A 24,764-nucleotide genomic window follows, 5' to 3' on the forward strand; every position below is an offset into this window, starting at 1 on the left:
TTAATAGCCGGCTGCATGTTGGCTATTAACGGCTGCACCCAGCTACAGGAATCAGCTGGGGGCTGGCCAGTATGGCACAGGCTCGAGTCAGGAGCCCGCGTCATACACCCCTTGCTGGCTCGTCCTTAGATGGCAACTGGTTAAAGGAGTAGTGTACTGAAAAGTATTTCCAGTCTGTTGTGCCCCAGCTGAATTCTCTTTCTCGGAGCTTCTATTAGGGACACAGAACCATGGGGTATATGCTGCTTGCCACTAGGAGGCTGACACTAGGAAAAAAAACAAAAGGCTGGCTCCTCCTGGACAGTATATACCCTTCCCTTGCTCTGAGCAACTCAGTTTTAGTCTCAAAGCAGAAGGAGAGCAAACCCAGAAAAAAAAAAAAAAAAAAAAAAGTCCGAACACAACACCCAGAAAAAAGGGAAACCGACCCAAAAGGGAGAACGCCCCCGCCTCGGAAGGGCGGAAACCGGCTGGCCGCAACAAAAACAATGTGCGGGTGCTGTGTTCCCCAATTGAAGGAGGCCCAAGGAACTACCAGGGCGTCCACCGCCTGGGCCAGGGGATCCCGGGACCTGGAGACGAAGTGAGGGACTTTCCTGTTCCGGCGAGAAGCGAACAGATCAACATCCAGCGTCCCCCAACGCCGGCAGATCAGATCGAAGAGTTCCGGGTGGAGGGACCATTCGCCCGGATCTGCGGTGGTGCGACTTAGGAAGTCGGCCTCCCAGATGTCGATCCCGGGAATGTGCACCGCCTAAAGGGCTGGAACGTGAAGCTCCGCCCACTTGAGGACCTTCGCGACCTCTCTCACGGCCGCCGAGCTGCGGGTGCCTCCTTGGCGATTGATGTATGCCACAGCTGTGGCGTTGTCCGTTTGAACCTGAACTGGGAGGCCCTGAAACAGGCGGCCCCAGTGCCAAAGGCACAGGAAGATCGCCCGAAGCTCCAGTACATTGATGGGTAGTCTGGACTCCCGGTCCCTGAAGAGCAGGCTCGCGTCCGTGGTCAGGACATGCCAATGGAGAGGAAGAAATGAGCAACCCTCCAGGAAAAGGGGGGACCGGAGCCACCAAAGGAGTGAGTGGTGCACATGGGGAGGAAGCCGAATCCTGCGGTGAAGAGACAGAGGAGACTTGTCCCACTGAGATAGAATGGCCCACTGGAGCGGACAGCACCGAAATTGAGCGAAAGGGATCGCCTCCATGGAGGCCACCATCTTGCCCAGAACGGACATGCAGGTGCGAATGGGGAACGAGCCTGGTGCCCAAAGGGAGCATATCCCCGACAGAAGTTCTCGGAGCTTGTCTTCCGGTAGAGAGACACGAGCAGCAGCCGTGTAGAAGCGGATCCTGAGAAAAACCAGGGACTGAGACGGGGACAGATTGGACTTCACACGGTTCATGATCCAACCGAATCTGGAGAGGGTCTGAAGGGTGATGCTGAGGCTGACCCGATTCTGTTTCAGAGAGGGAGCTTTGACGAGAAGGTCATCCAAGTAGGGAAGAACAGAGATGCCCCGAGAGTGGAGGAGGGCCACCACAGCGGTGAGCGTCTTGGTAAAAATGTGTGGCGAGGTTGCCAGGCCGAAGGGCAGGGCGACAAATTGGAAGTGACCCTCTGGCGAACCTGAGGAAACGCTGGTGAGCCGGAAAGATAGGGATGTGTAAGTAGGCATCCCGGATGTCCACAGAGGAGAGGAACTCTCCCTTATCCATGGAAGTGACAACAGATCGCAGAGACTCCATCCAAAAATGCAGAAGGCGCACATGACGGTTCAGGAGCTTCAGGTCGAGAATCGGATTAACCGAACCGTCCTTCTTAGGAACTACGAAGCGCTTCGAGTAGAACCCAGAAAAACGTTCCCTGGGAGGGACCAGCACAATCACTCCCTGAGACAGAAGGGTGCGAAGGGCCACCTGAAAGGCTGCAGCCAGGTCAAGAGACCGAGGAGGGCAGGACTGGAAGAAACTATCCCGGGGCATAGAAGTGAACTCCATGCGATATCCCTGAGAAACGATCTCCCGAACCCAGGCGTCCTGGACCTGCCCAAGCCAAACGTCCCGGAAAAAGGGACAGGCGAACCCCCCCACCCGAAGGGTAGCTTCAGATGAGGGTGCACCCTCATGCTGTGGGGGGGCTTGCAAGTCCCCGATTTGGAAGAGGGGCGGATGGTACGAGGTCCTGACTTTCAGGACGGGTGAGTCTTGAAGGACGGGGCCGTCTTTTGCTGAGAGGCCCAGGGTCTGTCCGTGCGACCCTAAAAACAAAAAGGGACGAGAGGAAGAAGTCTGTCGACGAGGATCCGAGCGGCGTGGTCAATTTTGGGGCAAGAGCGAACTTTTGCCCCCTGTGGCCTCAGAAATGGTCTCGTCAAGGCGTTTGCCGCATAACCGAGATTCCTGAAAAGGAAGCGCAGTGAGAGAGCATTTAGAGGCAGCATCGGTATTCAAAGCCTGAAGTCACATGGAGCGTCTGATAGCCACCAGGTTGCCCGAGGCGAAGGCCACACAGCAGGCGGACTCCAAGGAAGCCCAGCAGAGGTAGTCCCCTCTATGTGCGATTTGTTGCGCCAGGTCTGCCAGATCAGCGGAGGAGGCGCCCTCCAAGATCCCTTGGCGCAGTCGACCAGCCCAGATCGACAGGGCTTTGGATACCCAAGGAGAGGCAAAGGCCAGGGACGGGACAGCCCCCGCCGCCTCAAAGGTGAATTTCGCCAGGTGCTCAATACGTTTGTCCGATGGATCCTTAAAGGAAGCAGCGTCTGCCAGCGGCAGCATAGTACACTTGGACAGTCTAGACACAGGAGGGTCCACCTTAGGAGGAGAGGACTACTTGGTAACTAACTCCTGCAGAAAGGATAAGAGAGCCCGGAGCTTCTTGACCACGTGGAAGCACCTAACCGGTTGCTTCCAGGCCACATCCAGAAGGTCGTCAAATTCAGCGTGTGGGTTGAATACCATGGGAGCCATACGAGCACGGCGGAAGGAGACTTCAGGGGCAGCTCCGGAAATTCCTGGGTCCTGCAGGTAAAAAGTGTCCCTGACCGCCTACACCAGACTTTCAACCATATCTGACATGCGGGAGGTCACTTTCGAGTCAGAGGGAGGGTTCGAATCAGAGTTTGCCAGCTCGCCAAGAGACTGGGAGTGCTTTGGAGGAGTCCTGGAGCGGGAGGTAGTGGACTGGGAAGGAGGGTGAGGAGACCGGGAACGGACCCTAGGCGACCTGTGGCGGTGACGCCTAGCTGAGGTGGAATGAGAACGGGAGCTCTGGTGGGAGGACCTCGGACGGTCCGACTCAGGAGAGGAAGATAGGCGCCCCACGAAGCCGCGGGAGGGGCGAAGAGGAGGGCAGGAGCGCTCTGGAGGAGTCCTGGAGGGACTCACCGCAGGCTCCCTGATGGAAGGGCACGAAGCGGACACCACCTCACGGGAAACCCTGCCCAAATCGGAGATTGACTGGGAGAGGGAGGAAACCCATTTCGGAGTGGACTCAGGCCGCCCGCCATAGGACCACCCTGGGCAGTAGACAGGGAAGGACAGAGGCGCAAGGACGCAGGGCTGACAGTCGGGTTCAGTGGAACCGCCTGGCATCTTAACTTTACAGACTGAACAGGCATAGTAAGAGTCCAGCACGGCAGCGGCCTGCTGGGAGGGGGGGGGGGGTCAGACATTGGAAAAAAAAGCACAAGTAGTTCAGACAACTACAGACAAGGAGTTCTCTCACCCAGGTTCCTGTGTCCGGAGAGGGTCCTGGAAATAGCTGGAGGGGCAGCAGTGGGTCAGCAGGAAGAGGGTCCTGGGAACGGCTGGAGCGCAGCAGTGGGTCAGCAGAAAGAGGGTTCTGGAGACAACAGGAATGCCGCAGCGGGTCAGCGAGTGAGGATCCTGGAAACAGCTGGAGGCGCAGCTGTGGGTCAGCCAGAAAAATACGCCTGTGCAGCACTGTGGCACAGTGTTCACCCCAAACAGCCAAGAGGAGAAGGAGGGAGGAGTTACTGACCCCCACAGCGCACGGTCACCTCATAGGGTGACACAGGAACATTCCGCCCCCCCAGTGCGCGCCCTCCCCATGGATAGGAGGATGGAGAGCGCGCTTACAAGTTGCTGGGCAAGGGGGAAAACTGGGCGAGAACCCTATTGGAGCGTGTCGCTGCCTAAAGTGCAGGCCCGAGCCGCGGGCTCAATTAGAGTTAGTGCCCGCAGCTCGGGCAGAAACTGCCGGGACACAGGAGGACCCAGCGACACAATACAGAGCCGGGCGGCTGGTGCGCGCTGCCCGAGAAATGCAGAGACGTGCAGCACAGCTAGTAAGGGGAGAGGCAGGGCGGCGCGGGCAGGGATAGACACTGTCTGCGTCCTTAAGAACAGCCCCGGCACAGAGTCAAGATGCAGCCGTGCGACAGGAAAAAGACAGTAAGTCGCACGACCGCAGGGAAGAAGAATGGAGGGTGGAGGGGGGGGGGGGGGAGATAACCCCGCAGATAGACAGCCGAGGGAGCACCCGCAATTAACCCCCTGCTGAATAAATTCCCTGCTCCACAGAGGGGAGAGCCCCCCCAGAGCAATAGATGAGGGGGCCCAGGTGCAAAGACCCCCCTGATAGCCACCAAGCTGTCCCACCTAAAAGAGAGGGAAAAGGAGGAGAGGGGGGGGGGGGGGAATCTTACCCACAAGGACTCCATACTCACGCACGATTATGTAGTCTTCGACCAGCTAGAGCAATAGCAGCATTTCTGGTCATTCCTGTATCCTGCATTTATTTGAAGGTTTTCCCTCTGCAAACCCAAGCTCTGCTCCAAAAAAGTGGAGACTAACTGCTATGATGGCTCCCATACACTATACACACACAAAAACGGAATCCTGCTGCCTGAACTCTCACGCACATCCTCTAAAACAGCAGCAGTACAGAGGACATTATAGAGACGTACTGTGTAGTGTTGCTATGTTTAAATACTGAGGTGAGGTAGAAGACTTATTAAATGCAACACCACTGTCTGTGTCTCTGTCTCTCTGTGCAGTATTCCTTCCTCCGCCCCCTCCCCTTTCCATAGAAGTATATGGGCACCAGCTATAACCTGATCCCTCAAAGAATCTGAAAAACATACAGATTTTACAAGTGAATTAAAAGTGAACAATCAGTTCAGAGAGAAAGGGATGGAGGCGAGGAGTCTGATAAATGAAGAACATATATAATATGTCTTATCACCACTTGTTCTATTGATCTAGGGAGGAAAACTCACACAACGGTTACTCTTTAAATTAAATTAGTTTAGACTAATAATAAAAGTATAGAGACTAAATTATAGGGTCCTATTGTAAAAGTACCTTGATCCCACAACAATGTCTCCATTTTCCAAGACACAGCAGCACCACACAGACTGGGCAGGTAATCGTACTGTCTGTGTGCACTCTCCTTTTCTCCAGATCCGCATTGATCTGTCCTCTCCAGTGGTCACAAAATCTTCATAAAAAATAAATAAGATATACTGTAAGATAACAACCCAGCACATTACAGTTTTACATCTAATTACATAATGTATTTTAAAAAACCACAGCCAAGTGTTACCATAGCAACCGACTTTAGAAATTGGTGGGTATGTCAAAAGGAAATGCTTTTTCATAAGATAGGTGTACTCTCAAATGGTATTTGACAAAGTGTACAATACCTTTAATCAATTTATCGTAATGAATATGTATAAATTACCCAACTTGGATAGTAATATAGCATCAATAGGTTGTTCTTGGCCAATGTTTACTGGATGGATGCTTTAATATTTATAAAGTATCTCTCCTTAAAGGGGTACTCCGTTCCTAGACATCTTATCCCCAATCCAAAGGATAAGGCATAAGATCTCGGCTACGGCACCTCAGAAATCTGGTGCATGGAGCAAACTTGTCGGATGGCTCCGTGTCGGATGACTGGCGATGCAGGGTGGAGGCTTGTGACATCATGTTCCCTCAATGCAAGTCTATGCGAGGGGGCGTGACGCTTCCATAGACTTGAATTAAGGGGGCATGGCCGTGACATCACGAGCGGGTGTGGCAGTGATGTCACAAGGCTCCAGTGCTGCACCCGACACTCTAAACAAATGCCGGGTGCAGAAGGTAAAATGCAGGGATCCCCAACGGCAGGACCCCCCTCATCAGACATCTTATCCCCTATCCTGTGGATAGAGAATAAGATATCTAGGGGCAGAGTACCCCTTTAAGGAGGACCTATTAGCTCCCCTGAAATGTCCGTTTTAGGTAATACTCTCTATTTGTGCCATTCCTCTGTTATTCCTCTTGAAAATATATGAATGCTGTCACTAGGATGTGTGCGTATACACAGTCCAATCAGTTCTGGCCTTATGAGACTATGGAGGCACTCATCCTAGTGACAATGAGACCAGTAAAGAGCAGTGTACTTTAAAGTGTTACTGTCATTTGAAACAACTTTTGACATTGTTGATTAGAGAAGGTACCAATCAAATCTCCCTGAATGCCTCCAGGCCCCTCTGCTGGGGGGGAATCCTTGTGATGTCACAGTACAGGAATGCCCAGAGCTGTCATATTCAACACATTAATGAACAGAAACAAGGACCAGCCTCACAGGCCAATAACTAATGTTGAGCAGTTTTCATAAGGTTAGGGGTATATTCACATGGTGTATTTTTCTGATAGCGGAAACAAAATGCTGTGAAATATATGGTAGGAATTACAAAGATTTCTATCGTATATTTCATATATTTGACTCTGATTGTGTTTCAATCATTTATTCTACCTTGAGAATTTGGAAAGAGACATATGCTATAGATATAATTGGTGTGGCCATAGTAGATCTGTAGGCACTCTCCAGTAATAAGCCATCTCCTTATACTGGCATCATTGGAGCAAGAAAGAAATTCAGCCTCATTCAATGTTGCCAGCCCGCGAACACAGTCTTCATGCCCTGTAAATCAAAAATAATGTAATTACTGTTTTGTTTTAATGTTCCCATCAATTTCTCTTTTTTGTCTTGCACTATAACGCACTTGGACAACATGTTGGTTCATGTTTTGGAAATATATTAACTTTTGACAATCAAAAAATTTTATTCTCTACAATACATTATGCTTGTTGATGCAAGATTTCTTCTTTAAAAAAAAGTTTGTTGCTGCATAAAATGAAAGTTAAATTCTGCTGTCATAAATTGCAATACTTCAAAGCACTTGATAAAAACAGAGATTATAAAAGAGTAGTATAGGATATAATGCAATATAAAAGCCCCCATACAGCTCGGTAGACAAAAAAAGGGGTCAGGTTTAAAATGTTTATTTAGAAAAAGAAAGTGTTAACATTGCAAAGAACAAGAACAAAAAGGATTAGCCCACTGAAGACCAACATGCCCAGTCCTTCTCTCCAGACACTACCTGGAGTCGCCCACCACCACCACCACACACATTAGTAAGTTGGCTGGTTGCAGCAAAATCTGTGGGTAGGCCTAATTTCTTTCTAACATGTATAGAGGGGCCTTAAAGGGGCATTCCGGTGCTTAGACATCTTATCCCCTATCCAAAGGATAGGGCATAAGATGCCTGATCGCGGGAGTCCCGCCGCTGGGGACCCCCGTGATCTTGCACGCGGCACCCCGTTTGTAATCAGTCCCCGGAGCGTGTTCGCTCCAGGTCTGATTACCGGTGACCACAGGGCCGACGGCGTGTGATGTCACGCCTCCGCCCCCGTGTGACCACACGCTCCGCCCCTCAATGCAAGTCTATGGGAGGGGGCGTGACAGCCATCACGCCCCCTCCCATAGACTTGCATTGAGGGGCGGAGCGTGACATCACACAGGGGCGGAGCGTGACATCACATAGGGGCGGAGCGTGACTTCACACGCCATCAGCCCTGTGGTCGCCAGTAATCAGACCCAGAGCAAACACGCTCCCGGGGACTGATTACAAACGGGGTGCCGCGTGCAAGATCACGGGGGTCCCCAGCGGCGGGACTCCCACAATCAGGCATCTTATCCCCTATCCTTTGGATAGGGGATAAGATGTCTAAGCACCGGAGTACCCCTTTAAGTGCTGAATGACATCATGACACAGCAACCCGTAGGTAAATGGAAATTTTGTGAATGTAATACTGTACATTTTAAATGTACCTTTGAATATTTTACACACCTAAAAAGCTCCTCTCACACCGCCCTGCCTTCCACAGCTTGATAGACTTGTCAGCTGATCCAGTCAGCATCAAACCCTGCTCAGGCAGAATTTTCACAGCCCAAACAGCAGCAGTGTGACCCTATAAGAAAAGTAAAAAAGAAAGACAAATGTAAAGCTTTAACATCAAATATTAACATTTAGGTGATGATGTAAGCAAGTGCTAGACAGCTAACATACAGAAATGCATATTGTTTAGTGCCCTCTCTATACATCATTTCCCACAAGCATTTAAAAGGGGTATTCCAGTTTTTTTTTTTTTTTTTTTTTTTTACTCAATTCGTTCCAGAAAGTTAAACAGATTTGTAAATTGCTTCTATTAAAAAATCTTAATCCTTCTAATAGTTATCAGTAGCTGAAATTGAGTTGTTCTTTTCTGTCTGGCAACAGTGCTCTCTGCTGACATCTCTGCTTGTCTCAGGAACTGCACAAAGTACAAGAGGTTTGCTATGGGGATTTGCTTCTACTCTGGACAGTTCCTAAAACAGGTGTCATCAGAGAGCACTTAGACAGAAAATAACAGCTCAACTTCAGCAGCTCATAAGTACTGAAAGGATTAAGATTTTTTAATAGAAGAAATTTACAAATCCGTTTAACTTTCTGGAGCCAGTTGAGATATAAATGTTTTCCTTTGATAACCCCTTCAAGTCAGCATTCCAAAAGCATGTTTACATAAGGAGACTTTCCCTTTAAAAATTAAGGGATATGCTCATTACTGTATTGCTATGTTGAGTCGCCTCTTTCAGTGCTCTGAAGGTAGATACCCATGTGCAGTGATCTATCTTCCTCACTGTAACCTAGACAGAAGGAGAAAGATCCCTGCTCATGAGCAGGGTATATAGTGATCCTTGGCTGCTTTTCTGTTTGCAAAAAAAGAAAAGGAGCAGGCAAAATAGTATACTCATCTTCTCTGTTCCCAGTTTCCACCAGTGCGGCTAAAGATGCAGCCTACCCACAACCCTTAAAGGGGTACTCCACCCCTAGCCATCTTATCCCCTATCTAAAGGATAGGGGATAAGTTGTCTGATCGCGGGGTCCTGCCGCTGGGGACCCCCGGGATCTCGGCTGCAGCACCCACCTGTCATTACGGCACAAAGCAAACTCGCTTGGTGCGTAATGACGGACAATACAGGGGCCGGAGCATCGTGACATCACGGCCCGCCCCCTCAATACAAGTCTATGGGAGGGGGCGTCTAAATAGTCGAATCTGATAGATATGTGAAAGTTGGAATTGTAAAACAGAATGGATTTATGGATTCCCCCTTAACTCTTCTATGTTTAAATAAATAAATAAATATTTATTTTTTATTAAAGGGAACTAATCAGCAGATGTTAGCATATATAACGCTTGGCAATGCATTATCTATGCTTGAATCGTTATCCTCACCATCCCCGGGGAATGTTTGTGCCCCCAGGGATTGTGAAGATATTAAGTTATTAAGTCCCGCCCGGCAAGTAGTCCTCTGGGTGGGGACTTTCCCTTACCAGCTCCGTTCGCTGCGTCCATGACCCCACCTCGACAGCTTGAACGACAACTTGCATCATCGATCTGCTCCCTAAGCAGACGGAGCAGAGCGATGACGCAAGCCGTCTTTCAAGCCATGCGGGCGGGGCCACGGCCGCAGCGAACTGAGCTGGTAAGTAAAAGTCCCCAACCAGAGGACTACTTGCCGGGCGGGACTTAATAACTTAATATCGTCACAATCCCTGGGGGCACAAACATTCCCCGGGGATGGTAAGGATAACGATTTTTGCATTTATAACACATTGCCAAGCGTTATATATCCTAAAATCTGCTGATTGGTTCCCTTTAAGATACTAATTTATCAAGAAACTGCTCAAAAGACAAGTACTGGATATAATGTATGTAAGCGACAGAAGAATGAGCTGGAGCAGTTCAAAGGGACTGGAGATCAAAAAGAATTTCTTCAATCCATACAAAATATACAGGAATACCTGTGGAAATGTATAATTCAGATGTACTTGTCTGCAGTCCACTGACATGAATCACAAGAGTTCAGATTTCATTTACACTCACAGATATTCAGTGAACGTTCGGTTCAAGGATCTTTACCTGTAAGGTCATCATGCACTTCTCATTCAGCCACACTTTTCCAGTTGTATCCCATGATCCACTTAGCAAGGTGCCAAACTTTCCAGAAGACAGACTACATACTTGGAGAACAAAAAAATATAGATATTATTTCCACAGCAACCAACATCACATAACACTGTGCAGAAATACACATTCTTTAAATAAACATATTGTCATGACATTTTTTTTTTTTAATTTAATGGTTTTGCACATCCATACATAAAACATGAAAAAACATCTGGAAAATGTTGAACATCTGAACATTGCAGTCCAATCTACAGGCAGCCTGTTACAGAACAGGAGGAGATAAGCAGACTGATGTATAGTTATATGAGAACAGATTCTATATTACTAGTCATTCATTCATGTACATCACTCGGTGCCTGTGGTTCAACCCAAACCAATCAGATATGGAGCTGGCAAAGTGTTGAAGAGGACCTGTGGACTTTCCAGACATGCTGAATTTTTAATATATCCCAAAAGCTTGGGGTGCACTGAGTGTAATGCTGTTTTTTATTTTTATTTTTTTTAAAGAAAACTATAAACACCCTTCCCCAAGATACAGTTTTTCTGCCCCTCTGACAAGTAAAGAAAGCCGTCAGAGGGGCAGATAGATACTTTATTACAATACTGCGTGTGCAGAGGGGCTGAAGGCCAGCGATTTACATAAGGGGGGGGGGGGGTCTGTACACTGAGCCAGTATGTGTGAGGCTAAAGGTATGTTCACACTACAGAATTTTTGAGCGCAGAATTGTGCTCCAGAATTTGCATTGGGTCTTCTGCGGACCTGTTCACACTGTGGAGCTTCAGCGGCAGCGAACTCCATTGCTAAAATTGACATCCCGAAATAATGAACAAGTTCGGAATTACGAGCCCACTGTATTGCAGTCAATGGTGATGGCGCAAGGTTGTGGGGTCCTACCGCTGAAGGATTTTGGTGGCAGCAGCCAGATGGAATCTGCTCGTAAAATTCTGCAGTGTGAACATACCCTAAAGAAGCAGGGTCTTATCAGATGTATGGCACCTCACAAGATCCTGCAGGTGGGTGTAGGGGATGACTGTCCTTTTTCCCAGCTGTGAGCTTGTACAGCTCTACATGTGTATCTACATGTGTATCTCATCCTTTCAGTTGTGGCAGAGGCCATTATAACTCATGTGACAAATCAGGCAACAGTGGTGAGTGCCCGGCTACTTCACACTACTTGACAGTAGCCTTCACTCAGCTCTTGCGCTCACTTCATAGACACTTAAAGGAGAACTATTGTGCAGGAACACTTATCCCCTATCCAGGGATGTCTTTTATACATTGCAATTGGCCCTTAAGTTTGAGACTGTTCCAGTTAATTAGAAATGGGCTTGTGCACTGAACTAGGGCATTGTATCTCCAAGCATGGAATGTGTCTCTTCACACCCAATTTGAAGAACAGACGGGAGTTGAACTTTAAAGTTGCTCTTTATTGAGTGACTGACAACCGCGACATTCACATTACAGAATTCTAAATGCGTTGAAGAAAACCTATCAGTACTCACTCATTCACACCATATGCCAATTGCCTGTAAACAGTCACAGAGGAGTAGAGGTGGCTGCACCTAGTCACCACGATCGTGTCCTCCTTCACAGACAAGCTTCACAAATTGAGTGCAGGGGAAGCCCAAATGACTATATTACTTTATCAATGATCAGATCATTGCTCTTTATGGGCAGTAAATCTGCCCATGTAAATGGACCCTTACCAATATCACACAAATCAAGTCCAGGTGCAGAAAAAAATGTAAGCCAAGGCCTTAAACCATGTAAAGAACAACCAAACATTAATAGAATTCCCTACCTGTGTTCTTGTGGCCTTTCAGAACATACAGAGGGTTTGGACTATCAAAGCTGAACACACAGATGTTATGGTCATTTCCACCGGTGGCTATCAGTCCTCGTGGGTAGGTATCACTTGGTGGGATATAGCAGACACAAGAGACAAAATTGGAGTGCCCCTTCATACGATTCAGTTCAATGAAACCTGTGCTGGGACTGAACATTTACAACATAGGTTAGTTATTCCTGAAACTTCACTCACATCCAGTAAAACTGCTTGTTCCGCAAGGATCCCACTCCCACCATCCCCACTGATCAGCTATTTGAAGGGGCCGGGGCTCTAAGCTGAGTTTTGCAGTCTCTACAATATTTATGTGTTTGTCCTAACATTACTGTACTATTATTAGCAGTGGTGCAAAGAAATGTAGTGTTTTCCCATTCAGGTAAACAGGACAACACTGCAATACCTTAAACAGAGGCGACTAATAGTAGGGGGATTGCTTTCTATCTTATAGTACTAGGATATGCTATCACTATTATTGGTGAGGGGTCTGACCACTGGGACCCCCACTACTGATCCTGAGAATAAAGAGCCCTCTTACTGATACAGGAAGAACATAATGCAACTGGCCCAATTCACTTTATAGAGACAGACTGTGGTGCAGAGAAAAATAAGGTTAAGAGACAACACCGCTGAATTATCACTAGGGACTGGGACTAAGGCTGCAGGGACTGTCTGAGTGGGCACTTCCTTGTGTGAAGAGAAAAGCCCAGAAAGTGGTGAGCAGCGGGGACCAGCACCACCAGAATGACAGCAGTGGGGATCCTAGCTGGTGATTGTTGCTTATTGTTATCCCTTTATTTTTTCCATCCTGACCACTTTTACAAATAAATAAAAATATATATATATTGCTAGGAAACCCTGCTACATTGCAAAGCTAAGAGATTATTCACCCATAGAAAATGTCTTCAGCATGGGCATGGATTTTTACCAAATTAACATAACATGTGCAGAAGAAGATTGGTGCAGTTGCCATAGCAACCAAACAGATCACTTTCATTTTTCAGAGGCCTTTTTAAAAATAAAAGAAGTCAACTGATTGGTTGCTATGGGCAACTGCACCACTTCTCTACACAGGTTTTGATAACCCATTAATAATGCAGCCGGTTTGGGGTTAAAATGAGATATCCTGCTGAATTTTTTTTTTTTGCTCCCCTAATGTGCCGATGTCTGTCTTCTGTCTAGGGCCGATCCTCTTCCGCATCTGGGAGCCCAACATGTAACACTGTGATCAGCTTATTGCCGGGCACAGTGATGTCCTGCCCTGGCTGGTGATAGGCTGAGCGCACTGTCATGTAAGGAGCCCAGGCAGCAGGGAGAAGGCGGGGCTAGGGCTCCTTACATGACAGTGCGCTCAGCCTATCACCAGCCAGGGCGGGACATCACTGCCCGGCAATAAGCTGATCACAGTGTGGCACGTCGGGCTCCAAGATGTTGAAGAGGATCGGGCCCAGAAGACATAAGACTGATATTGGCACATTGGGGAAGTGACGGAAGGTGAATTACAGTTTGTTTGTTTTTTTTCAGCCTGGGTTCAATGGATAAAATAACAGTTCCCCCCGGATATCTTCTTTAATGACTGGTTCCCATTGTTCAAATCTGAAATGTGCCTGACTGCAGTGTAAGGGTTTATTTTTTGCGCGACGAGCTGTACTTTTTATTGGTAGCATTTTTTTCAATACATGGTACCTTTTGATCATTTTTGTTTCTTGGAGGCAAAATGACCAAAGTTATAAATTATTGCTGGTTTTGCCAGCTGCAGCGGGATCCCAGCTGTGATTGATAGAACAGAGCAGGAGATCAGCAGGACGTATGCATATGTCCACTCCCAGGAAAGTACATATGCATACCCCTTGGGGAGATAAGGGGTTAAAGGGAATCTGTCATCAGCATCAACCATACTAACCAATAGGCTTGTAGTGCGGATGACGCTGATGATAATGGTACTTAGGCTAGGTTCATTTCTGAGCATTTCATTTTAAAATTCTGTTAATGGGATTCCGCTGCACAGTGCAGACTATGCAATGATTTTAATTTTTCAACGGAATCTGTGCCCTCTATGGGGATGGCAATGTCCACTGAATGGCAGCATGGCTTTTTGAGCACTGGTTCTGCGGCTGAATACGTCACACTGCCGCTTTAGCCAATCACTGGCTGAGGTGGGACACTGCTGCGGCCAGTGATTAGCTGAACTGTAGTCTGACAAATCCACCACAGGCCTCCCTGTACTGCTGCTTGAAGGGGCTGTCCAGCCAAAATGTTCCATTTAAAATAAGGGACCTGATGACACATGCCTGCGCAGCCAATCAGTGGCTGAGGCACCAAATATTGGAGAATGGAGCTCAGTTACATCGGCGGGGAAGAAAAGGGTAAAGGGTTTTTTGTTTGTTTTTTTACTTCCCTCATGTCTGACCAGATTTTTAAAAGGAACGTTTTGACTGGACAACCCCTTTAAAGGAATCTGTAATAGAGATGCTAACCTAGCCCTAATCTGCACCATATCAAAGTGCTAAATCCTGGCCAGAAATCTGAGGTTTCAATTTCTGCTGTGAATTCTTATAATAGAGTTTTCTGATGAAACATCTATTATGTGTACACAGCCTTAGGGCTGGGATCACATCACGTTTTGTCCCATACGGGAGCGCATACGGCAGGGGGGAGCTAAAACCTTGCGCTCCCGTATGCCTTCGTATGCGCACCCGTATGTCATTCATTTCAATGAGCCAGCCAGAGTGAAACGTTCGGTCCGGTCGGCTCATTTTTGCGCTGTATGCACTTTTTCCCCGGACCTAAAACTGTGGTCAACCACGGTTTTAGGTCCGGTTGTAAAAGCGCATACAGCCAACCGCAAAAATGAGCCGACCGGAACACCTGTCCATCCGCATCTAGCAGACACCTGTCCATCCGCATCTAGCAGACACCTGTCCATCCGCATCCCTCCAGGGGCAGGGCCGCTTTTACAGCCCATGCTGCCCCAGGCTAGATACACCCCACAGGGGGGCGGATTTTACATGCCCTGTAATTTTTTCATTCAGATCTGTCAAAAACCAAAGGCATTACATACAGATTTTTCTGCATTCACTGTGGATCTTACCTCCATACATTTTGAGGGAGCTTGAGCAAAACGTTGACCAGTTGCCCATAGCAACCAGATAATTTCTTTCATTTTCAGACTTTTAGTAGTAATCTGATTGGTTGCTATGGACAACTGGTTAACTTTTCCCCAGCGCAGATTTTGATAAATCTCCCCCAGAAAGTGGTGAAATTAATCATGAAATCACATAATGATACAATTCATAGCAATTCAAACATATGTGAATTGACCCCATGTCCTCTTTAGGTGGTATGATGGTGTCCTCCATAATACCACACCCTAACCCTGCTGTCCTAGGCACAGGCCCACAGGTGCCCAATGGCTAATACAGCTCTGCCCAGGGGGTCTCTCACCTGTCCGGCACCCACAGGCGCGCGCTCCTGTCACGTGACACGGACACGAAGCCCTCACCCGGCCACAGGGGGCATTGGACCACCCCACGGACATCCAGTTCGTGCCCGGGGACAGAGCAGCGCAGCCGGTAACATCCGGCCTCCGCCATGACACAGCAACAGCCGCACACAGCACGGAAATGATGCGGCGGAGCACAAAACACGGGACACCCGAGGAAGTGACGGCAGAGACTCTGCCCTCCTGGTGGGGTGGGCAGGCTGCGGTGTCCTGCCTGCTGTGGATTGGGACAGGAAGGCTCATTGTGCCTGCTGCTCAGTGCGGGCGTATCCCAGTGGTTTCAAAGTGTGCCTCCGGCTGTGGAAAAACTACAACTCCCAGCATGCCTGGACAGCCGAAGGCTGTCCAGGCATGCTGGGAGTTGTAGTTTTGTAACAGCTGGAGGCACACTGTTTGAAAAACACTAGGCTATGTAGAAATGATAGATTATTTGTTTATCCTTTAATGTTTGTGTTAATATCATTTGTTTATAAATATGAGTTTGTGCTTATTTTAGTATTTTTTTACTTGTACAGTTGTGCATCCCTCCAGGTAGTAAAGTAAATGTTCTCATTACCTGTGTAGATAGACTGGAGCAGTTGCCCTTAGCAACAGATTGTTTCTTATTTTTTCAGAGGCCTTCTTAAATATAAGAGAAGCAGTCTGGTTGCTATGGGAAACTGCACCGCTCTTTGTCTACATCTCCCCAATACTGTATATCATGAGCTATATTGCCCTGGATAGTGTGACGTTATAGGCCCTAGCACAGCCTCTTATGTGCATGAGTAATAAGGCTGCATTCACACTACGTTTTGTCCACACGGGGACCGGATTTGGCTGGGGGGGGGGGATGGGAAAACTGGGCGCTCCTGTATCCCAGCTGGACCCTGCCCCATCTTATTCATTTGAATGAGCTGACCAGAGGGAAGTGACTCCGGTCGGCTCATTTTTGCCCCATATCCGGTTTTCTTTCCGGACGTAAAACCGTAAGGGTGCATGCACACTACGTTTTTGCAATACAGTTCCCGTATCAGGTTTTTGATGAAAAACTGATTCCTCAAAACCTGACTAAACTGTATCAAAAAGTGTGTACAAATTTTAACCCATATACGGTTGAAAACCGTATACGGTTTGAAAAATGATGTCCGGTTGCATCAGTTTTTTAAGAAAAAACATACGTTTTTAACTTTTCACTCCATTATGAATAAAGTTTCACGTGTTTGATTGAAATTCCAAGAAAAAAACTGTGCAAAGTCAAAAAGCGTATGGTGAAAACCCGATGGAACCGTACACACATACAGTTCTGTACGGTTCCCATTGACTCCCATGTTAAAAAAAAAAACGTATACGGTTTAATACAGTTTTTCACCCGGACCAAAGAACGTGTAGACTACGGTTTTGGGTACGGGTCAAAAACTGGACAAAACCGTATGGGATGCAAAACGGACTAAACCGGATGATGCGTTTGACATATGGTTTACAATGTTAAGTCAATGCATACAGTTTTCTATACGGTTCCATACAGTTTATAACTTGGAACGGGAACTGTATAGCAAAAACGTTGTGTGCATGCACCCTAACATACCATGATTTTCAGTTGGCCACAAAACCAGATACGGCCCAAAAATGAGCCAACTGGAGTCACTATCTGAAGAAAAAGTGGTGTGAATGGGTTTTCACTTTTTTTTTTTTTTCAAAAACACCCCAAAAAAAACATAAATGTGCCACACATTGTTCTTTTGCTGTGACTAGGTGTAAGGTAAGAGTCAGTAGGGAGTTATTAAAGGGGTACTCCAGCCCTAAGACATCTTATCCCCTATCCAAAGGATAGGGGATAAGATGTCTGATCACGGGGTCCGGCCGCTGGGGACCCTCGCTATCTCGCATGCAGCAACCACTTCTGGGAGCTGCACGCAGCGCTGCAGCCTCATAGTCTGCCGGGTCACGACTGACGGGCCGGAGTATTGTGACATCACTACCCGCCCCCGCAATGCAAGTCTATGGGAGGGGGCATGACGGCCGTCACGCCCCCTCCCAGACATGCATGTCGGGGCGTGACCTCACACGGGGGCGGAATTGTGATGTTTTAATACTCCGGCCCCGTAGTCGTGACCCGGCAGGACCCCCGTGATCAGACATCTTATCCCCTATCCAAAGGAAGATGTCTTAGGGCCGGAGGTTTAAACATCAAACCCACTTGGCATATTTTGTCTCATCTTTGCCATTTTTTGGCAGTTTCTGCAGTTGTGGGCTCAGTCAAAGTTTTCCAAAGTTGCTGCATGTTATGGGTTTTTTTTTTTACTATTTCTTGGCTTTATTCTCCCAAAGAGTCTATAGGAGCAAATAAAAGAAAACCCATTTACCCATTTCTTCAGTAGAAATCCTTGAGTCACATGATGAAAGAATCACATGACTTATGTTTTAAACACGGGGAAAAACGCTGAAGAAAAAAAAACGGTAAGACTTGGGAGTGTAAGATGACAGGGCATTTTTTGTGGCGTTTTTCAGGCCACTTTAGTTTCAGGAAACTAAAGGAACCAGTCATCACTTTCATGCTGCCCGAACTGTGAGTCATCAGGGTTGTCTCAATGCACATGTCCCCTTCCCACCAGCCTTGATTGATAGATCTCTCCCTGTTTGGGTAAAGAGAGATAATCAAGTCCAGGCAGCATGAAAGTGATAACAGGTTCCCTTTAGGGCATGTTCACATGGCAGAAATTTTGTGGAATGTCCACAAAATGTCAGAGCAAGGACCACTCGGAAATGCGCCATTTCCATAGGCGGCAATGTATTTCTGAGCAGGTTCCGCAGAAAGAATTGACAGGCCGGAATTGGGAATTCCGTTGCAGATGTTTCTGATGTGGACATTTCACCATGTGCACAATGCAGCGGATTCCCATCAGGAACAAGGAGACTGCTGCAATGGAATTTCTAAGTGGACCCTGGTCACAAATTCAGCTGTACGAACGTGGCCCACAGGGTTAACTGTATGTTGTAGTGTAGGTCAAACCACAATGCCATTAGACTTAGGAACAATAACTGGGCAGCATAAATGCACAAATAGAGGTGATCTTTTATTGTTAATCTTAAAGGATTATTCCATCACCAGAAAGAAAACTAAATCCTGGTGCTTTAGAAATCACAAACAAAGCATACTCACCAGCCCTGTTGGCCCACAAGTGCCATTCCAATGACTCCCAGTTACCACTGCTTTCACTGACCTGTTGTCCCTGCAGGAAGTGAGAGTCACCAGATAGTGATTGGTTGAGCGGGTATTTCCTGCAGAGACAACAATACAGAGGAAGCAGGGAGAGCTGCTGGGGGATCAGGGCAGGTGAGTGTGCTGTCTTTGCTGGACTCGCTTATAAAAACTCTTCTAATGGTGGAATACCGTTTAAGCTGGGTTGTACATAGCAGTTGTGATACAGCCAAAACAGCACTGACATTTACTATAATGAAAAATTTACTCAGAAAAGCTGTGGGTAAGAAGCATAGAATATTCCATCTGAAGATCCTCTGGACAGTTTTTTATTTTTATTAATAAAAATACACAGCCTCACCCTGACACGTGGGCCAGCCATGTTGTTGTGACCAGAACATACGCATTGCCATGTCCATCCATTTACTTCCTTTATAACGTAAAGAAGAGAAATCACTGGAAAAAGGGAAATAATAATGATTTATTTACAATGTAACATTACTATAGAGATGCAGTGTACATCTGTATTCTCTGACGCCATCTTCTTCCACTAATGTCTTCCAACCAGGCTGCCTCAAGCTATTACAAAACTATGACTCCCAGCATGCCCGGACAGCTGGAAGTTGTAATTTTGCAACAGCTGGAGGCACAGGGCTCAAGTCCTGCAGGAACGTGTGGGAACTGAGTTCCTGCACTTTTTCCACAGCAGGAACACCATATTAGCAGGACCAGCCCTTGAGTGGAAATCCTGGAATTTTTTTCCCAGGACTTGACCCATGTGGAGGCGCCCTGGTTGGGAAACACAGTACGGGTGGGTTCACACCACGTTTTTTGCAATACAGTTTTTTATCAGGTTTTTTATTTAAAAAAAGCAGATTCCGCAAAACCTGACTAAACTGTATCAAAACGTGTGTACAAAGTTTTAACTGTATACGGTTTGAAAAATGATGTCCGTTTTTTAAGAAAAAAACTTATACGTTTAGATTTTTTCACTCCGTTATGAATGAAGTTTCACTTTTTTGATTGAAATTCCAAGAAAAAAAACTGTGCAAAGTCGAAAACCGTGTGGAACCGTACTTACATACAGGTCTGTACGGTTCCCTTTGACTCCCATGTTTAAAAAAAAAAACATATACAGGTTAATACGGTTTTTCACACGGTTTTCTGTCCAGAAAAAAAAACGTGTGGTTTGAAAAACGGACACACCCGTATACAATATGGTGCATACAGTTTTGAATGGAAAGTCTATGGCCACGGTTTGCTGTACAGTTGCATAGGTTTTTTTTTTATTTATTATTATTTTTTTTAAACTGTATCCAAAAACTGTATAGAAAAATAATGGTGTGAACCCACCCTACCTAAGTGTTTTCTAAACAGTGTTGCAAAACAGCTTTTGGCTGTTTTGCAACAGCTGGAGGCACATTGTTTAAAAACACTGAACTACCTGGCAAGTCAGTTGACCAAGTCACGTGGATACCTCTCGCGAGAGTTCAGTAAAGAACGTAGTCTGCCATGCAATTTTTTGGGTTGGTTAAGTGTTCTCACGTGATTGCGTTGCTAGGAGACCTGGAGACAGCGAGAAGCGGAGAACGGGAGGATGTAAGTATCGCTGGGAGCCGGGATTCTCCCGTACCGTCCGGTTTCCGGTATGAGGAGCTTACCGCCTGGAGTCCAGGGCTTCAGCGTCATTTGCGTACTGCAAAGCAAAAACCGCAAGTGTAGTGCGTATGTCGAAGCCGTGAATGCCGTGGCTGCGGTTTGTGGGCCATAACAAGTAGTGAACATGTCAGGTAGAAAAATCCGTCGTGTGTGTCCTGTGGCCTAAAACACAGTAAAGCGCCAGTAAATTAAAAGTTGCTGTATCATCTCTCTGTTTAGTATTGTTTAGTGGATTGTCATACTGACTCACCCTCATCAGTCTGACAGTGTTCCCCAACCAGAGTGCCTCCAGCTGTTGCAAAACTACAACTCCCAGCATGCCTGGACAGCCGAAGGCTGTCCAGGCATGCTGGGAGTTGTAGTTTTGCAACAGCTGGAGGCATCCTGGTTGGGAAACACTGGTCTATGTTTCACACAAGCGTATGGGTACACATGCATAACACGGAGCCAAAGGGCAGGTGTATTACAAAATAAATGGCGTCAGTATGTCATCTGTATTCATACTACAGTATTATTTTAGTACTAGAAGCCCCGATGGGCCGTCTTCTAGACAGAAAATTGAATGACACTTAAAAAAAAAAAATAAATGCAATACAGATCAAACACTATATAAGAATGGAAAAGGGATTACATAGAAATACATCTGTATTAATCCCACTCTATAGACCAGTATTTCCCAACCAGGGTGCCTCCAGCTGTTGCAAAAACCTTTGGCTGTCCAGGCACACTGGATGTTGTAGTTTTGCAACAGCTGGAGACACCCTGGTTGATAAACAGTTATAGACTTTTAGTATTACAGCAATAAAAATGTATTCTGTTAATAGGGGATAAGTATGGGGGGGGGGGGGGGGGGGATCAGGCTTCTGGGACCCCCTGCATGCTTCTACACACAATAGCACAGCAGATTTCCCTTTTCCCAAGAGCAGAGAATGGTATATCTGATGCATACCTACCTGAATGTAGCCATCATCTTGGTGAAATATTTACACTAGCATATTGAACATCTGTACTACATCTTTATTGTTGACCATACTATAGAGCTAAAGTTGATCTACTGGGCTATTCACATGGTTGTATAAAATATGGGCGTCCTTTAAAAGGTCCACAGGAGAGGGGATAGGCGTCTCCTTGCAGAAAGTCCAATATCTGGGACGCCCCATGATTGTTAGAATGGGGACCAGACTCTTCCCACTTAATGGAACAGTGGGTTGGCGTGTGCTCCATTCAATTTCTGTGGATTAAAGGGGTTATCCACCATAAGGTGATTTAAGTACTTCCCTGCCAGAACTAGGCATTTCCTGTTGGATTTTGTTCTCTAGACTACACGTCCCACAGTTCCATGCTTGTAAGTTTGAGGTGACTTTCCTTCCTCCCACACATCAGCCACCCCACCCATTGAAACATAGTGTTTTCTAACCAAGGGGCCTACAGCTGTTGCTAAAGTGAACCAGGACAGGCTCCCTCAGATCACCTGACTAGTGATATCAGGTCTCGATGCACTGCAACCTGGGAAATCCCGAGACATAAGTAATTTTGTATGCTGTTAAAAATATTGGGGCGATAATAAGAGAAGAATTTTAAAAAAAACGTCACACACAGGTACAGACACTATATTATGAACTACACTTAGCCTGCTTTCACACTATGAGCATTCATCAGTTATTAAACAGTCATTTTCTGTGTGAAAACAGATGTATAATAATGGATGAAATAACGGGCGCTAAGTGATGAATAAATATTCATCCGTTAAGACCCATTTATAACATCCCTCATGTATGGCCGTAACAACTCTGCCTACAGACTCCCACAGCCGGGACTACTACTACTCCCATCATGGAACAGACTTCTTTCCTTGATGGGAGTAGTAATTCCCTGGCTGCGGGAGTCTGCAGACAGCTGGGGAGGCTATATTAGTGTTTGTACTACAACCCCCACCATGATGGGGGTTGTAGTACAGGGGCTGAGGGATTGAAGTTATTAAGCAAGGGAGCGGTCAGCAAGCTCCTCAACCCTGCGATGAATCAGTGTGTTTTAACTTTCATTTTTGAATCCCCCGCGGGGAGCTCTGAATGGCCTTCCGCAGCGCATGTATAATGTACCCTCCGCAGCGCATGTATAATGTACCCTCCGCAGCGCATGTATAATGTACCCTCCGCAGAGCATGTATAATGTACCCTCCGCAGCGCATGTATAATGTACCCTCCGCAGCGCATGTATAATGTACCCTCCGCAGCGCATGTATAATGTACCCTCCGCAGCGCATGTATAATGTACCCTCCGCAGCGCATGTATAATGTACCCTCCGCAGCGCATGTATAATGTACCCTCCGCAGCGCATGTATAATGTACCCTCCGCAACGCATGTAGAATGTACCCTCCGCAGCGCATGTATAATGTACCCTCCGCAGCGCATGTATAATGTACCCTCCGCAGCGCATGTATAATGTACCCTCCGCAACGCATGTAGAATGTACCCTCCGCAGCGCATGTATAATGTACCCTCCGCAGCGCATGTATAATGTACCCTCCGCAGCGCATGTATAATGTACCCTCCGCAGCGCATGTATAATGTACCCTCCGCAGCGCATGTATAATGTACCCTCCGCAGCGCATGTATAATGTACCCTCCGCAGCGCATGTATAATGTACCCTCCGCAGCGCATGTATAATGTACCCTCCGCAGCGCATGTATAATGTACCCTCCGCAGCGCATGTATAATGTACCCTCCGCAGCGCATGTATAATGTACCCTCCGCAGCGCATGTATAATGTACCCTCCGCAGCGCGTGTATAATGTACCCTCCGCAGCGCGTGTATAATGTACCCTCCGCAGCGCGTGTATAATGTACCCTCCGCAGCGCGTGTATAATGTACCCTCCGCAGCGCGTGTATAATGTACCCTCCGCAGCGCGTGTATAATGTACCCTCCGCAGCGCGTGTATAATGTACCCTCCGCAGCGCGTGTATAATGTACCCTCCGCAGCGCGTGTATAATGTACCCTCCGCAGCGCGTGTATAATGTACCCTCCGCAGCGCGTGTATAATGTACCCTCCGCAGCGCATGTATAATGTACCCTCCGCAGCGGTTTGAAAGGAGTCTTAAAGGGAATCTGACAGCTGGTTCACCTACACTTAATCAAATACACAGATTTATAGTGTGGGTGAACCTGATCAATATGAGTTTTTACTTCGATTTATGGTCCCATTCTGGTGATATGTTGATTTTCCCTTTCACACGATGGAGGCAGGAGCTGGCTTTCCGAGCATTCCTTCCTCAGTCCCCTCTGCTCCCTCCTACCTGGTAAATATGCATAGACTCATGTGGAAGGGCATATGGCGGCAGAGGGTACAGAGGAAGGGGATGCTCAGATTGCCAGCTCCTCCCTCAGTTGCAAAAGGGAAAAATTAAAGGAGAACTCTGACAGGATGGTTTTTCTCATATTTATGGCTATTGTGTGGGATAAAAAAATATTGTCTTGCTGAGCTGTAGCATTACTGTCGTCTACAGAAGCACCCAGGCCCAGTATGTCATACTGCAGTTCAGCAAATCTCTAGCCAAGGCAGGACATCTCTGCGGTCAGGGATTCACTGAGCTGCAGTGTGAAACATTGAGCCCGGGGACGACACATCACACAGCAGTTCAGGAAGACTATCTCTGCTGGGGACCCGAGCAGTGCAAGATTGCTGAAAGTGAGTAAGGGTAAAAAAATGTTATATCTTAAACAACGGCCTTAGTTAGAAAAAGAAAAACTCCCGCTTGAGATCATCTTTAAAGGAAAATGGTCACCCGTTTACCCGCACTATAACCCAGTGCACCCAGTTATAGTGCGGGTGAACAGGAGACCGATGCGGGGTCTCGGACTGCTATACCTACCTCCAGTCCAGAGCCCCGATCCTCTCAATGTCCCCTCTTCCAACGCTGACTTGCGTTTTCAGGCGGGCCCACTGGCTGAATTTAAATATTCATAAATTCACATGTGCGATCAGTAGGCAGGAGAGCTCACGTGACCAGCGCTGATGAATATTTAAATCCAGCCGGCGGGACCGCCTCAGAGCACAAGTCAGCGCTGGAAGAGGGGGACTGGAGGTAAGTATAGCAGTCCGAGACCCCGCATTGGTCTCCTGTTCACCCGCACTATAACCCGGTGTATCGGTTTATAGTGCGGGTGAACAGGTGACCGTTTTCCTTTAACATATGAGCAGTGCAGCAAAATACAGCGTATATATCCAAAATAGGACCACATATCGGAGTAAGTTACATCTTATTTTACCCACAC

At 47.1% G+C, this 24,764-nt stretch overlaps 2 protein-coding genes across 9 annotated transcripts in view; one reads left to right on the forward strand and one right to left on the reverse strand.

Annotated features, from left to right (window-relative positions):
• PLAA (phospholipase A2 activating protein) overlaps positions 1 to 20,376 on the reverse strand; it is a 40,997-nt gene extending 20,621 nt beyond the window's left edge. Inside the window, exons 1-7 of one of the 6 annotated variants that reach the window (XM_056520708.1) lie at positions 20,273 to 20,323; positions 19,190 to 19,284; positions 12,107 to 12,300; positions 10,257 to 10,357; positions 8,144 to 8,264; positions 6,766 to 6,933; positions 5,328 to 5,463 (exon numbers count right to left, since the gene is read on the reverse strand). In XM_056520708.1, the coding sequence (XP_056376683.1) occupies positions 5,328 to 5,463; positions 6,766 to 6,933; positions 8,144 to 8,264; positions 10,257 to 10,357; positions 12,107 to 12,300; positions 19,190 to 19,251 (782 nt within the window). In that variant the 5' untranslated portion in view covers positions 19,252 to 19,284; positions 20,273 to 20,323. The other 5 variants (XM_056520717.1, XM_056520736.1, XM_056520700.1 and 2 more) reach the window with 5 other exon arrangements.
• IFT74 (intraflagellar transport 74) overlaps positions 15,633 to 24,764 on the forward strand; it is a 118,038-nt gene continuing 108,906 nt past the window's right edge. Inside the window, exon 1 of one of the 3 annotated variants that reach the window (XM_056520777.1) lies at positions 15,633 to 15,720. Coding sequence is in view for 1 of the 3 variants with exons in the window: in XM_056520758.1 (XP_056376733.1) it covers positions 20,612 to 20,618 (7 nt within the window). In the remaining 2 variants the exon portion in view is untranslated. The other 2 variants (XM_056520768.1, XM_056520758.1) reach the window with 2 other exon arrangements.

The sequence above is a fragment of the Hyla sarda genome, chromosome 1 (genome assembly GCF_029499605.1).
Source record: "Hyla sarda isolate aHylSar1 chromosome 1, aHylSar1.hap1, whole genome shotgun sequence".
NCBI lineage: Eukaryota > Metazoa > Chordata > Amphibia > Anura > Hylidae > Hyla > Hyla sarda.